The sequence below is a fragment of the Blastomyces gilchristii genome (genome assembly GCF_000003855.2).
Source record: "Blastomyces gilchristii SLH14081 genomic scaffold supercont1.9, whole genome shotgun sequence".
NCBI lineage: Eukaryota > Fungi > Ascomycota > Eurotiomycetes > Onygenales > Ajellomycetaceae > Blastomyces > Blastomyces gilchristii.
The window spans coordinates 2,298,603-2,311,284 of NW_003101674.1; the positions used below are offsets into that span (position 1 = coordinate 2,298,603).

The 12,682-nt window shown below is 46.8% G+C and overlaps 4 protein-coding genes across 5 annotated transcripts; 3 read left to right on the forward strand and 1 right to left on the reverse strand.

Annotated features, from left to right (window-relative positions):
- Window positions 1-68: 68 nt before the first annotated feature.
- On the reverse strand, window positions 69-6,262 carry BDBG_04755 (IQ domain-containing protein containing GTPase activating protein). Its single transcript, XM_002624845.2, has 4 exons — window positions 6,133-6,262; window positions 2,026-6,072; window positions 1,689-1,967; window positions 69-1,624 (listed from the first exon to the last, which is right to left on the reverse strand). Exons 2-4 carry the CDS (start codon window positions 5,855-5,857, stop codon window positions 735-737), a joined length of 5,001 nt encoding a protein of 1,666 aa, XP_002624891.1. The 5' UTR covers window positions 5,858-6,072; window positions 6,133-6,262; the 3' UTR covers window positions 69-734.
- Window positions 6,263-6,423: 161 nt separating this feature from the next.
- BDBG_04756 (inosine-5'-monophosphate dehydrogenase) lies at window positions 6,424-9,082 on the forward strand. The gene is made up of 3 exons (XM_002624846.2): window positions 6,424-6,820; window positions 6,883-7,191; window positions 7,401-9,082. The coding sequence occupies exons 1-3, from the start codon at window positions 6,619-6,621 to the stop codon at window positions 8,537-8,539; spliced, it is 1,650 nt and encodes a 549-aa protein (XP_002624892.1). The 5' UTR covers window positions 6,424-6,618; the 3' UTR covers window positions 8,540-9,082.
- A 43-nt stretch (window positions 9,083-9,125) lies between these two features.
- Window positions 9,126-11,081, forward strand: BDBG_04757 (NUDIX family hydrolase). Its single transcript, XM_002624847.2, has 3 exons — window positions 9,126-9,652; window positions 9,788-10,140; window positions 10,244-11,081. The coding sequence occupies exons 1-3, from the start codon at window positions 9,390-9,392 to the stop codon at window positions 10,843-10,845; spliced, it is 1,218 nt and encodes a 405-aa protein (XP_002624893.1). The 5' UTR covers window positions 9,126-9,389; the 3' UTR covers window positions 10,846-11,081.
- Window positions 11,082-11,111: 30 nt separating this feature from the next.
- BDBG_04758 (40S ribosomal protein S21) lies at window positions 11,112-12,203 on the forward strand. Of its 2 annotated transcripts, XM_031721822.1 has the most exons (3): window positions 11,112-11,256; window positions 11,490-11,829; window positions 11,938-12,203. In XM_031721822.1, the coding sequence occupies exons 1-2, from the start codon at window positions 11,225-11,227 to the stop codon at window positions 11,722-11,724; spliced, it is 267 nt and encodes an 88-aa protein (XP_031578703.1). In that variant the 5' UTR covers window positions 11,112-11,224; the 3' UTR covers window positions 11,725-11,829; window positions 11,938-12,203. The 2 variants fall into 2 exon arrangements, with proteins under 2 accessions (XP_031578703.1, XP_002624894.1); XM_002624848.2 differs by having other exon boundaries at window positions 11,490-11,960.
- The last annotated feature ends 479 nt before the right edge of the window (window positions 12,204-12,682 follow it).

The following is a 12,682-nucleotide window of genomic DNA, read 5'->3' on the forward strand; positions in this document are numbered from 1 at the left end:
GGCAGCAGCTTTAACTACTTGTGCAGTGAATGGGTCACAAAAAGCTGAAGAGAAAACAGTAATAACAGTGTCAAATTGAACGAGTCAACAAAGTTTCCTCTTTTCATTACTAAATCTCATAACTAAAGTAATAAATACATTCAGAAGAGAAAAGTAATATAACTAATGAACGCCAGATAGAAGCAAAAGAGCTAATCTCACAGCAGAAACCACCAAGTCCCGCTCCAATCGCCCGAAAAAGATAAATCAATAAAAGGGGTAAAACAAAATAATAAAAGGTAAGTCAGATCTCTGGGCGCATAACGAAAGGATATGTAAAGGGTACAATATTAAAGACAGCCTTTTCTTTTCCTCGACTCCAGAATCTGTTCACACGCTTCCAATGTATATATGCTGGAGGGGAGACCAGGGAGGCAGAGGCGCAAAAATGTGGTCATGTAGGAATATAACGGTCTGTTATCTGGGTCGGGTAATAGAAAATTGATTCCAAAGGAAAAGAGCGAGAGAAAAGAAGAGCTGGATAACAAGGGAAGAACGATAAAGGGATATATCTCAGAAACAACAACCCCGGCCCCCTTATAAAAATTCGTATCAGTGCAATCAGCTGCAAAATATTCGTCCGTGGTGTATCAATATCACATAAACATAAAACCAGAAACTTACAAAAGAAACAAAAAAGAGAAGAAGATCGAAGAACGAAAAGAACTTAAGAAAAACGACCACATCAATGCATTTCACTCAGTGCAAAATTTCCTCATAATCAAATGCAAAAACATCTTGACATTCACCCGCAATGCCCCCTCGAAAAAGTCCATGAACTGCGTATTGTCGAATTGCGCCTCGAGGAGATCGTTTAGCGGAACCTGGGCGTTGGCGCCGGGAATCATCATATTGCCACTACTTCCATCGACAGTGAAAAGCCCAACTTGGTTGCTAGAAATCGTAAGGTCAACTCGGTCCCATTGTCGCTCGTTATATCCTTTCCAGTATACAAGGACGCCTTTCTCAGAGAGATTTCGGGCCGAATATTTAAATGAGCCGAACTTGAAAACGCGACCGGATCGTTGTAATTCACGCTCATGATCCCATTGTTTAGTGAATGGCATCAGGAATCGCTTCTTCCCTTTCTTATTCTGCAGAGTTATCATGGCTTGTTCGATGTAGTCGTTATAAGTCTTCAGTTGCTGCTCCAAGTATACACTTTGATCGTTCAATCGCTCAAGAGTAAGTCGGACGCTTTCCAGCTCTCGCTGGCGCTGTATTCTCCGACGATGTTTTGTCCGAATATCGACTGCGATTGCATTCAGAAGGTCCTGGTAATTGTTTTGCCGTGTTATACGTCCAGCTTGTTCCAGGCGAAGGATGTTCTCTAACGCGGTGCTCTTTAGATCCTGATAGCTCATGGATCCTATGTCAATTAGGGAGTTTGCGTCCGAATATGCGCCGCGTTTGCGACTACTTGAGGATAACTCGTCCCGAACGAGCGCGTACCAGCGCTCCTCATCTTCTTCCGTGGGCGGTTTGACCATGATTTCCATTAGATTTGCAGCGGATTGGACGCGGATGATATACAGAATACATCGTTTTGTTTCCATAAAGAGGGCTTTTGTTTCAGCATCGGGGTCTGGATTATGCGCAGTAAGTAAAAATCCCAAAGTAATTCAGTATGTTGAAAAAACAAAACCTACCTTCGACATTGTGCAGTTTGGGCGTTAATGTCAAGCTAATTTCGGAGGAGCTCACGCTCATGAACTCATTTTCATTGCTCTTGACACTGCCCAGATCTCGAACGGCTTCCTTGATCACATCATCCTGGTCGACGCATATAGTGGATATCTCCGCAGCAACAAGCTGATGGATCGAGAATATGTCAGAAAGTTTTATATAAAGTGTTGGTTTCGTTTTGGCGTATAGGTCGTTGAAGGCATCGATATCAAAATAGGACTCCGCATCTTGCACGGTAACCACTATCCTCGACTGTTAGTACGAAAATTCCCAGCGAGAAGAAGACAGGGCGGTACGCACAATTACCCCATATAGCTCCTAACCGCTGGATCGCCTTCTCAACCCAAGTATTCAGGGGCTGGAGATACACGTTTTCGTTACCAAAGAGACGGCCTGATGCTACCTGCGCTATTACTTTGTCGATTTCTCCCAGGTTTCGCTTCTGCTCCTGATTTAAACCACGATCTACCACACCACATCTTTCTGGTTCCATTATCGCCGGACGCAAATAGTTTTTCCAAACCCACTGGCCAGTAACCTGCAGGAGGTATCCATGATCCTCATTCTCGAATCTAGACAAAAGATGTTCATAAACTTGCTGTGAAACAAATCGCACTCCGAACGGCATGCGAGGTAAGAATTCTTCGAGCGATGTAAAAAACTGGTCTGCAATGTCACGTAGGTCTTGCAAATGGCGAACAAATGTCTCTCTCGTTTCAGGGTCCCTAATCGCCTCTTCTTTAGGAACGTCTATTCGGCGTCTGCTCTTCCTGCCAGTGCGCAGCTCCTCGTTCCTGATGGTGGAGCGGTAGATCTGCATAGGGTCGCTCTCCAAGTCAAGTTCGGTGTTTTCGATAATATGCTCCTTCACTAGATGACCCAGAATATCCCGCATGAATTTCCGATCCTTCGGGGACTTCGTATACGCAGCGAATAATTTGTTCCAGAAAGCATTGCACCGTATGTAGTCTTGAAGTGAAAATGAATGATCGATCTCCTCCTTCGCAGACCTGACAAGGAGCTTTATTAGGTAGTATTCTTCGCGCCTCTTCTGGGAGTAACCGAATAATCCCATAACCAGATGCTTGATTCGCTCGCATTCCTTTTCTGGGGTAGCCTGCTCCCTTATGCGTCTAAAAAGTCTAGCAAGATATTGCGGCTGCGTTTGAAGAACGAAGAAGAGTTCCTGATACTGCTCTAGTTTCCGTCGAGATGTCTTATTCAAGGCTTTCAGGTCAAATGGATCTTTAGACGATAGGTCGCTATTAGGTAGTAGAGCTCCGACGTGGCCACCAAAATGTTTTTGGTGTTTCACGACTTCGTCGAGCGTGATCTTATTTTTCACGAGAAGGGCAATCTTGATATCCAATTGCGTTATGTACTGGTCGGCCATTTCATTCTGTCGCACATGTTGCACGACTGTTTTCCGTAGACGTTCAAATTCAATTTCTTCATCGAAATCAAAATCGCTATCGTTAAGCAAATGGACAAAGCCTTTGATGGTGCCAACCGGAGGATTCTTTCCGCTGGTCAAGCTCTTGTAAGCTTCTCCCTGGATCTTGGCTCTCACAAAGCTTTGAACCTTTATAACTTTATCCATATTCTCCCGATAGAAGCGCTGTTTCTCCGCAAATTTCTGTCGTACAAGAAGGCCCCTGGTGTTGGACTGAAAGTCCACTATCACATCTTCTTCCGCCTCCAGTTCTGCCAAGGCCTGGCCAACATCTAGCCTGACGAACATCGCACGAATAAGGGCCTGGAGCTGAGCAACCTCTTCACTTGACCTTTCGAGCTCACAGAGGAAGTTTCCGATTTCTATTCTCAGCATAGCAGCTCGCGAAAGAGCTTGTAGTTTGGCAATTACAGAATTCTGCTGCAAGAGAGAATTTCGATCGAGTAGCTGACGCTTCCGCAGAAGGAGTCCTCGAGACAAAGATTGAAGAGTAAGAATATTTTTCTCGTTATCACGGAGTGAATTTTTAGTTTCTTCAACCGATGTACGCAGAGAAGCGCCGCGGAGGGCACTTTGAACTTCAATAATTGATGGTAGTTGGGCTTTCAGCCCAGTTCGAAGAACCTGAAAGCTTCCTCTGGCAGCAGATCCTCGAACAATGGACTGGAGAGTAATCCACTGATGGCTCATTTTCGCCAGCTGCAACTTCTGGGAATCGTAAGACTTTCTCTTCATAAGGCCTCTAATGACAGATTGTAGCACTGTTATAGCGGGAGTTCCAGTTTCTAGGGCCAATCTATCTTGAGAAACACTGTGTCGTTTCAACATGCCTCGAATAGCGGCCTGGAGGGATTGGACTTCGACTTCGGCATCTTTGCTTTGCTCGTACTGGTCGTATACTTGGCCCCTAGCCAAGGCTCTTCTGATGGCTGCTTGGATTTGTTTAATTCCAGACTCCTCCTTTCTTGCTCTAGTTCTCAATAATTGAACATGCGAACGGAGACTCTTAGCACGAACAAGGCTTTGAAGCATCAGGATGCCTGCCTCGTTCTCTTTCCAGCATTGTTTGCTGTGTTGAGATCTCATTCGAACCAAGAATCCGCGTGCCGATGATTGCAAATTTACAGCAAACCGTCGCATGCTCAATCGGTAACCCACTATTTCCCTGGACCACTCTCCTCGTATCCTTGACTGTAGGTCGATCAATGCACTTTCGTTATCCCACAACTCCTGCATTACGTTCCCAAGCCTCAGACGCACAAGAGCTCCTCTTGCTTGAGATTGAAGGTCTGAAATAATGACTTCGTTCTCATGGAGCTCTCTATCAATCCTATCCTTCTCCGATTCGACCGGCTCTGGCTCTGGTTCCGGTTCCGGCTCGGGTTCCGCGCCAAAGCTTGCCCCCATACCAGAGAAACTGGGCATAGGAACCCCTGACGTGTCTAGACCTTTCTGAACTTGTTCCAATTCATGATGTTCGAACTCCAGTTGACCAACCAAATTCCCGATGCGGAAGTTAACGATCCCCTTTTTATATAGTAGCCAAGACAAGGCATGGATACAATGTATCACTTTGGGAATGTTTTTCTTTTCGTACAAGTCGATCAGCTCAAACCAAAATAAATCCGGGAGTTCGATCTCCTTAAGAAGCTGGAAAAAGAGAGCAATATTATCAGAATGGCGGTATTGCAGTTTAGGGTGTCTGAATATACGGAAAGTGCGGTGCGGATACAAGGCCTGCACCAATTCGGCGAGTGTGACTCCATCCCGAAGAGCCTCTTCAAGCTGGACGATGGGGGGGATAGACTTGTGAATAACATCTTCAATCCATTCCTTAGCTTCTCCAATATGGCATAGATACTCGTAAGCTTGTATAAACTGTCGTTGTTTGTCAATCCAGCTGCTTTCTGCCCATGCGGATGCTCTACCTTTCTGAGGACTCGCTGGAGATTTTGACGCCCGAATGGAGTCTGCACGCTTAAGCCGACGGCGACCCTGCAAACCAGCAACTGAGGGAATGACGGATGCTATGGAAAAATCTTCGCTTTCGGTTTGCGCAAGTCTCGAAAGAGTCCGCAAATGTCGAGTGGAAGACTTTTGAAAGGTTTCAAGCTCTGGGGCTGTAAATGCGGTCGGTAAGGCTGGAGCATGCGGGGTGGATTGTGTGCGGATATGCTGTCGTCGGATGGAGGGCGAATATTCCCGTTCCGCGCTATCGGTGTTTTCCTGTAGTCGCATACTATCGCCACCGTCATAAGTCTCAATCTTGGCAACTTTTCCGCTCGGTATACTGTCATGTTGAAATGTCGCGGTGGTCACTGTCTGGCTTCGCTGTCGACTGACCCGTTCTGGCGGAGGAGATGCGCGATTGGGTGCCTGTGGGAGTGGGCGCAAAGAAAGACGAATGTTTCCATAGGTCTCGCTAGCACTTGGTGGCGTGGAGGCTCGTTCAAACCTTTCCCCAATTCTGCTCACCCTTCCCTTTTGAACATTCGAATCTGAGATGAATCCGCCAGAGGAGTTCGAGGACACGGTACTTGTACGGCTAGGAACAAAGGAGTTTGAGTAGGAGGAATAAACAGAGGAATTGGTTGATGCGGTCGAGCCATGACGAAGCGGGCTGGGAGGATTTGTTGGTAGTTCTGGTTGAGACCGTCTGAAGGGGTGGAGGTTCGACATCACGATGGCAGGTCAAGAGAAGAGAAGAAAGGCTAGCTCGATGAGACAAGAGAGTGTCCAGCGTTCAACTGCGCGCATGCCGGAAAAGTGATAAAAAAGGAAATGTAAATTGTTCTCTCCAAGGGCTGTTCGGCTGTGCCACCCAATGATTCAGAGTAGCGCAGACAACTAACGCAATGCACAGACAACACAGCTAGGCAAATCGAAGAACTCCTCTGCAAACCTCCTGTCAGCTCTGGTTACAACAGAAAAGCAAAGACGCTGAAGAAACGTACTGTGGTGTGTATGGGATAGTATATTTAGGCTTGCGTCTGTCTTGTTGCAAGACGAAATCACTAGGTTGAGCTTCCCTTGCACCGCGAAGGCTTGTTGTTTGCATCCCATCCCATCCATCCCCACCTTTGCCGGACCAAAACAAAGTTCCCAAAACGGCAAGGTGGCTGCTGCAGATCACCTGATGATAGCGGCGCTTATCGGCTTACGCAGTAGGTTCAGCCATGCCCAGTTGGTGCTAGCGCGCGAGAAGCGCCCACCGTGGAAGAAACTTATCAAAATCTTCTCTCGGGTTTTTTTCTTCTTTTTCTTTTTCTTCTTCTCTTTCTCTTCTTTGGGAAAGACGATTTCTCCCCATCAACAGAACGTTTGTTTGAACCTCTGTTGTTGGTATTTTCTATTCTGTTTCTGCCTGTGTCTCCGTTTGCTATCTAGCAAATTGCCGTTTCTCCTTCCTTATTTTCCATCGTCCCTTTTCAATTTTCACCATGCCAATTTCCAATGGAAATGCGTCGGGGAACGCCCTTGAGCATGTCTCGGGTGATTCAAAGTTCCTAGACCCTGCCACAGCGCTGGAAGTCCTCAAGAACGATTATGCCGGTGATGGCCTGGACATCAATCAACTGCTGGATTCCGAAAAGAGAGGAGCACTGACCTACAATGATTTCCTCATCCTTCCTGGATACATTGGTTCGAATAACCTTCACAAGAATTGTATGTGGAGAAGACACAATTGACCGGCTATTTAATAGGATTCCCCGCATCTGACGTATCTCTCGAAACCCGTGTCACGAAGCGAATCAGCTTAAAAGCTCCCCTGCTGTCGTCGCCCATGGACACAGTCACCGAGCACTCGATGGCAATCCATATGGCTCTTCTCGGTGGACTTGGCGTGATCCATCACAATTGCTCTGCAGACGATCAAGCAAATATGGTAAGAAAGGTCAAGCGATATGAAAACGGCTTCATCTTGGAACCTGTCGTTATCTCCCCGACGACAACGGTGGCAGAGGCCAAAGCGCTGAAGGAGAAATGGGGATTTGGCGGATTCCCAGTGACAGGTTAGTTACTGTTTCCTATTTCTGCTGTGGTACCTCGTTTACGCTTGCAATGATGTTTTCAATCTTTATTCTATAACTTTCGTTCATCTGCAGCCGCGAAAGCTGCTATGGAGAGACCGGATTTTTTGTCTGAGGCTTGGTTTTGATCCTCATTTTATTTTTAAATTGATCTTATGGCGGAATATGCTGACTAGCGTTTCGTGGCCCAGAAAATGGAACTCTCCTTTCCAAATTGGTTGGAATGATTACCAGCAGAGACATCCAGTTTCATCCCGTTGGTGATGACCCTGTCACGGCTGTCATGACTACGGACCTTGTTACCGCACCTTCAGGAACCACCCTCGCTGAAGCAAATGAGGTCCTACGAAGCTCCAAGAAAGGAAAACTTCCTATTGTCGACAGCGAGGGTAACCTCGTTTCCCTACTTTCAAGGTCCGATCTCATGAAGAATCTTCACTATCCGCTTGCTTCCAAGCTGCCACAGTCCAAGCAACTTATCTGCGCAGCCGCGATTGGCACCCGTCCCGAAGACAAGGACAGACTCCAAAAATTGGTAGATGCTGGTCTTGACATTGTCATTTTGGATAGCAGCCAGGGCAACAGTATGTATCAGATCGAGATGATCAAATACATAAAAGAAACCTACCCCGAACTTGACGTCATTGCTGGCAACGTTGTCACCAGGGATCAAGCGGCTGCTCTTATTGCCGTAGGCGCAGATGGTCTCCGCATTGGCATGGGCAGCGGAAGTGCCTGCATCACGCAAGAAGTTATGGCAGTGGGAAGGCCCCAAGCCGCAGCTGTGCGCAGTGTATCCCAATTCGCCGCGCGTTTCGGAGTCCCCTGCATTGCGGATGGTGGTATCCAAAATATTGGCCATATTGTCAAAGGCTTGGCGATGGGAGCCACCACTGTTATGATGGGTGGGCTCTTGGCTGGTACCACCGAATCCCCCGGTGCCTACTTTGTCAGCAGAGAAGGCCAGCTCGTCAAGGCGTACCGGGGAATGGGAAGCATCGATGCCATGGAAGATAAAAAGGCTGGAGTCGGCCAAGACGGTAAAGCAAGCAATGCCGGCACTGCGAGATACTTTTCTGAATCGGACAGACTTCTCGTTGCCCAGGGCGTTTCGGGTTCAGTGTTGGATCGCGGCTCTGTCACCAAGTTCGTGCCATACCTAATGGCCGGTATCCAGCACTCCCTGCAGGATATCGGAGTTAAGAGTCTGCAAGAGCTTCATGATGGTGTCGCCAGTGGCTCAGTTAGGTTTGAAGTGCGCAGTGTCAGCGCTCAAGCCGAGGGTGGCGTCCATGGCCTGCACAGCTTCGACAAAAAGTTGTATTCTTAAACCACCAGCAAGCCCGGGGACGTGGGTATTGCTCCTGACGCCCCGTCACTATATTGAGGAGAAGGGAATCATTTTTTTTTTTTGGTTTTTGGAGTTTGTCTGGATGGGGGACATGGTCATTATTTATTATGATACTCTTTTTCAAAAGTTTATGCAGTTTCATGACTCTCTGTGATTAGCCATATGATCCGTTAAAGCAATTCATATTAATAGTCGTCTTGCATTAATATTACCGCACTCCATTCATCTATTTATATTACAAGGCCAACACTAAATATTCGTTGTTAGTTTAAACGTAATGAAACCTGACCCGATCAAAATTATGTTAAATAAGTCCAGAATGAAAATGCAGAGTAGTGTTGTGCCACAGCTCGAGAGAGCACAGTATCGTTAGTGTATGGAACTTGAATGCAGGTTGAGTGCCGACGAGCGGATTTCCTTCCAGACTGAATAGTTACACCAGACCAAGATTCTTTACCTCTCCGTCGCCCGAAATTCACGTGGCTAAGCTTCATTTTTGCTTCAGGGGCAATTCCCCGTTCGGCAACCAAGTACCCTTGTTTTTTTTTTCAACGTTCGCCAGGAAGTTCTCCGAAGCTCGAGCTGGACTTGAACCTGCAGCAGCAGGCCAACGCCGAGATGGTGTGGTGGAACCTCGGATATCTGGCAGAAAACGCGGCTAAATAAACCAAACCCTCCCCCGCGAACCTGAGTTTCGGCAAACCAAACCCAAGGTACAAGCATTGAACTTAGTATTATTCGCCCGGAGCAACCACGGCGCGGCCTGGCGGGAATAATATTTAAATTTAAATATTCCCCCCCCGTCTCCGCCTGCAGCCATTTGGCTAACATGCTTTCCTCCCGATGTTGCCAATTCCCGTCAAATGCAAATCAGCTTCGCAACGTTCTGCGATTAACCCTCGGCGGCTTTAGGGGTAGTTGCCCTCCTACTACGAAATATACCAGTGCGCCAAATTATTTGTATCTTCGGCCCGCGCACAGATTCAACCAGAAAGCTACTTACTTGACGGTTCGGAGATTACCACAATATCGAAGGATGGCCCCTCCAAAGAAAAAAGGGGTTGATCGCTCCATGCCAAAACCGAGCGCAAGGTCAGTTCTTCGCGTATTTGCATCCGCACACTGGAGTATATAAATATATATATATATATGTATATATATATATATATGCAATACTTTTATGACCGGGGCAATGACTAGAAGTTAATGCACTCGTCTACATGCCAGCGTAATCCTTATCTCTCCGCAAAACGAAGTGCTATTGCTGCACCGCGTTCAAAACTCCTCGTCCTTCCCGTCAGCTCATGTGTTTCCCGGAGGAAACATATCTTCGCAAGATGGCGATTTCCCACCAGCAGGCCACCCGGACAGTCACGATGAAGGCCCCCATTATCGAAGAGCGGCGATCCGCGAACTCTTCGAAGAGAGCGGTATCCTCCTCGCAAAAAACAAGAGAACCGGCAAAATGATCCACGTAAACGTGGACGAGAGAGAGATAGGGAGACATGCAATCCACAAGAACAAAATTACGTTCAACAAGTGGCTAAAGAGCATAGATGAAGCTGCAGAACCAGACATTGGTCAGATACATTGAACCATGAAACCCAAACAAATAGTATACTGCTTGAATATTGTTAGATTGACCAAGGACAACCTGTTTGTTTCCTTTTCTGTGCGAGCTAGACCCCCTCATTCCGTTTACACACTGGATAACGCCAACCACGAACCCCAGACGCTATACAACACAGATGTACCTCTACTTCCTCCCGTTGTCCTCAGAGTCCAAAAGCATCATCGGCAGCGAAGAGAGTGAAGTCCAAGCGCCGACATCTGATGGCGGGATAGAGATCACGGAGGCCCGATTCCTCCCCGCATCGGAGTGGTTACGGCTCGCCAAGAATGGGAATGCGATAATGTTTCCCCCGCAGGTCTTCCTACTCTCATTCGTCGCCCAATTCCTCGAGAGGCCGGGGGAAAACGCGACTGATGTCTCCAAAGAGGAGTCTGCCAGACGCCGGTCTGAATTTGTCGACTTTGTGCATTCGGGGTCACCGCCCTGGACCGATAAATATATCTCCCCGGTAGCTATTGGGCAGGTCCCAGATGGACGAAACATCCTCACTTTGGATTACGTCGGGCCTGAACTTCAGGGCTCTGGAAAGAAGGGGGAGCCGGATAGGGTAGTGCTAGTGCGCTTTCGCAAAGAGGGGCCGAGGGAGGTGGAGATTCGCTGGAGGATTGAGGTGGTTGTGCCTGAGAAGAAACTTGCAAAGAGCGCCCTATGAGATTGAAGTTGCTGTTTTTTTGTTAGTAAAGATACCTATATGTAGACCGTAATTAGAAACTACATGTACACTCTTGGTTAAACTACATTCCTACAAAGGCTTCTACCGGTTCGAGTCAGTCGGTAAGAGGTTGCCTGGTCTTGGCAGTGCCGGTAATGGTCGAAGAAATGCGACAAATTACCACGCACCTTAGACCCTAACCGCACGACCTTCCAAACCTAAAATCTCTGCCCCTAGTCACATGACGCACAATTCCTTCGCTCTATCTCTATCTCACCACTAACGCCAGAAATCACCGCAGCACTTCAACGATCAAGATCCAAGCAAGCCCCCTTCTCAATACCGCTTATTCTCCGGATATCCACGCAAATCTGCCAAAATGGAAAACGAAAGGGGAGAAATCGTCGACCTGTACGTATAACATCGCTCTGCGAATGCCCCCGCTTCCTTACTCCATGGAGAGAGGATTGAGAATCTGCCCACCCATTCTTCTCAATTGAAGAAGCAAAAACTTATCGCTTCCCTGCACATGTTTTCTTTCTCCGCTCTGCATATGGAGGAATTCCCCCAAAAAATTCTCCAAAAATCCGCATTGAGAATTAAAATCGCCCGACTTCTAACCTCAAATTTTCCCCCTCTTATAGCTATGTGCCTCGCAAATGCAGCGCCACCAACCGCATCATTAAGGCCAAGGACCACGCCTCCGTCCAGATCAGCATTGCCAAAGTTGACGAGAACGGCCGATACACTGGCGAGAACCAAATATATGCCCTTTGCGGATTCGTACGGGCCCGGGGTGAGAGTGATGACAGCTTGAACCGTCTGGCGCAACGGGATGGGTTCTTGAAGAATGTATGGAGCGCGAGCTCCCAGCGTTAAGGGAAATTGGAGGAGGGAGTTGGTTTTTTTTTTGTCCTTTTCTGTTTTTCTTATGCGCTGGTTGTGTGTGAGGGGGTTGTGGGATACGATACGGATGCTGTGATGGTGAGTGCGGTCCTTTCCTCTAGGAAACCTGAATGGCAAGTAAAATGGAGAATTGAGGGAGAGGGCAATTATTTGCTGATATTGTGTTTTGCTTTTTCTTTTCCCCAGATAACCGTTAAAATGAGCGAAATAAGAAAAAATCCCGGGAATACACTGGAGTTCTTTTTCGAGGCTCTTAAATTAAACTATTGTTTTCCTATCCTCTTTTTTAAAAAATAACCTTTCCTCCTTTCTATCAACAACCTTAGGCCCAATGACTCAAGTACTTTACGAAAATCAAGATATGAATCAAGAAGATCTAAGATGGATGTGAACGGTAATTTCAGTAATAAAAAATAAAAAATAGAAAAAATATGGAGATTCTAATATTCGAACAGTAGCTTCGCCCTCTTTCTGTGAGAAAAAGGAGATACACACGTCATTCCAAGACATTTTTCTTTTTTTGCCAGTACCCAATTCCACAGCAATTTTTTTCTACTAGTTAACTAGTTATATCTACCGCTGTCCGCCATTTTTTTCTTTCCTTCCTTTCTTTTTTCTTCTTTTTTTTTTTTTTTTCCAAACTCCCAACCCCGGCATCAAGAGATCACCTCACGCCCACCACAACAAATCCACAAACCACCGAGTGGTTTGTGTGATCTTTGTGGTGAATGGCTGAGGCGGATATGATCTAATAATTTTTATAAGCCGGGGGAGATCATTTAGTGAAGACTCGTCTGGGAAGAGCTGCGACCCTCAAGATCACTCGTCGGAGCACAGATACGGACGGGACATGACTTTTGTATTTCTTAATTTTTTAATTTTTATTGTTTATTCTAGCCGTTCAGGATACAATAAAACCTTGGTATTTCTC

Coding starts and splice junctions, on each gene's coding strand:
- BDBG_04755 (XM_002624845.2), bottom strand. CDS start 5,857: ATGTCGAACCTCCACCCCTTCAGACGGTCTCAACCAGAACTACCAACA. Junction 1,968..2,025: donor AGGAGCTATATGGGGTAATT/GTGCGTACCGCC, acceptor AGTCGAGGATAG/TGGTTACCGTGCAAGATGCG. Junction 1,625..1,688: donor CAAACTGCACAATGTCGAAG/GTAGGTTTTGTT, acceptor CGCATAATCCAG/ACCCCGATGCTGAAACAAAA.
- BDBG_04756 (XM_002624846.2), top strand. CDS start 6,619: ATGCCAATTTCCAATGGAAATGCGTCGGGGAACGCCCTTGAGCATGTC. Junction 6,821..6,882: donor CATCCTTCCTGGATACATTG/GTTCGAATAACC, acceptor GCTATTTAATAG/GATTCCCCGCATCTGACGTA. Junction 7,192..7,400: donor TGGCGGATTCCCAGTGACAG/GTTAGTTACTGT, acceptor TTCGTGGCCCAG/AAAATGGAACTCTCCTTTCC.
- BDBG_04757 (XM_002624847.2), top strand. CDS start 9,390: ATGCTTTCCTCCCGATGTTGCCAATTCCCGTCAAATGCAAATCAGCTT. Junction 9,653..9,787: donor ATGCCAAAACCGAGCGCAAG/GTCAGTTCTTCG, acceptor TCTACATGCCAG/CGTAATCCTTATCTCTCCGC. Junction 10,141..10,243: donor AGCTGCAGAACCAGACATTG/GTCAGATACATT, acceptor TGTGCGAGCTAG/ACCCCCTCATTCCGTTTACA.
- BDBG_04758 (XM_031721822.1), top strand. CDS start 11,225: ATGGAAAACGAAAGGGGAGAAATCGTCGACCT. Junction 11,257..11,489: donor AGGGGAGAAATCGTCGACCT/GTACGTATAACA, acceptor CCCCTCTTATAG/CTATGTGCCTCGCAAATGCA.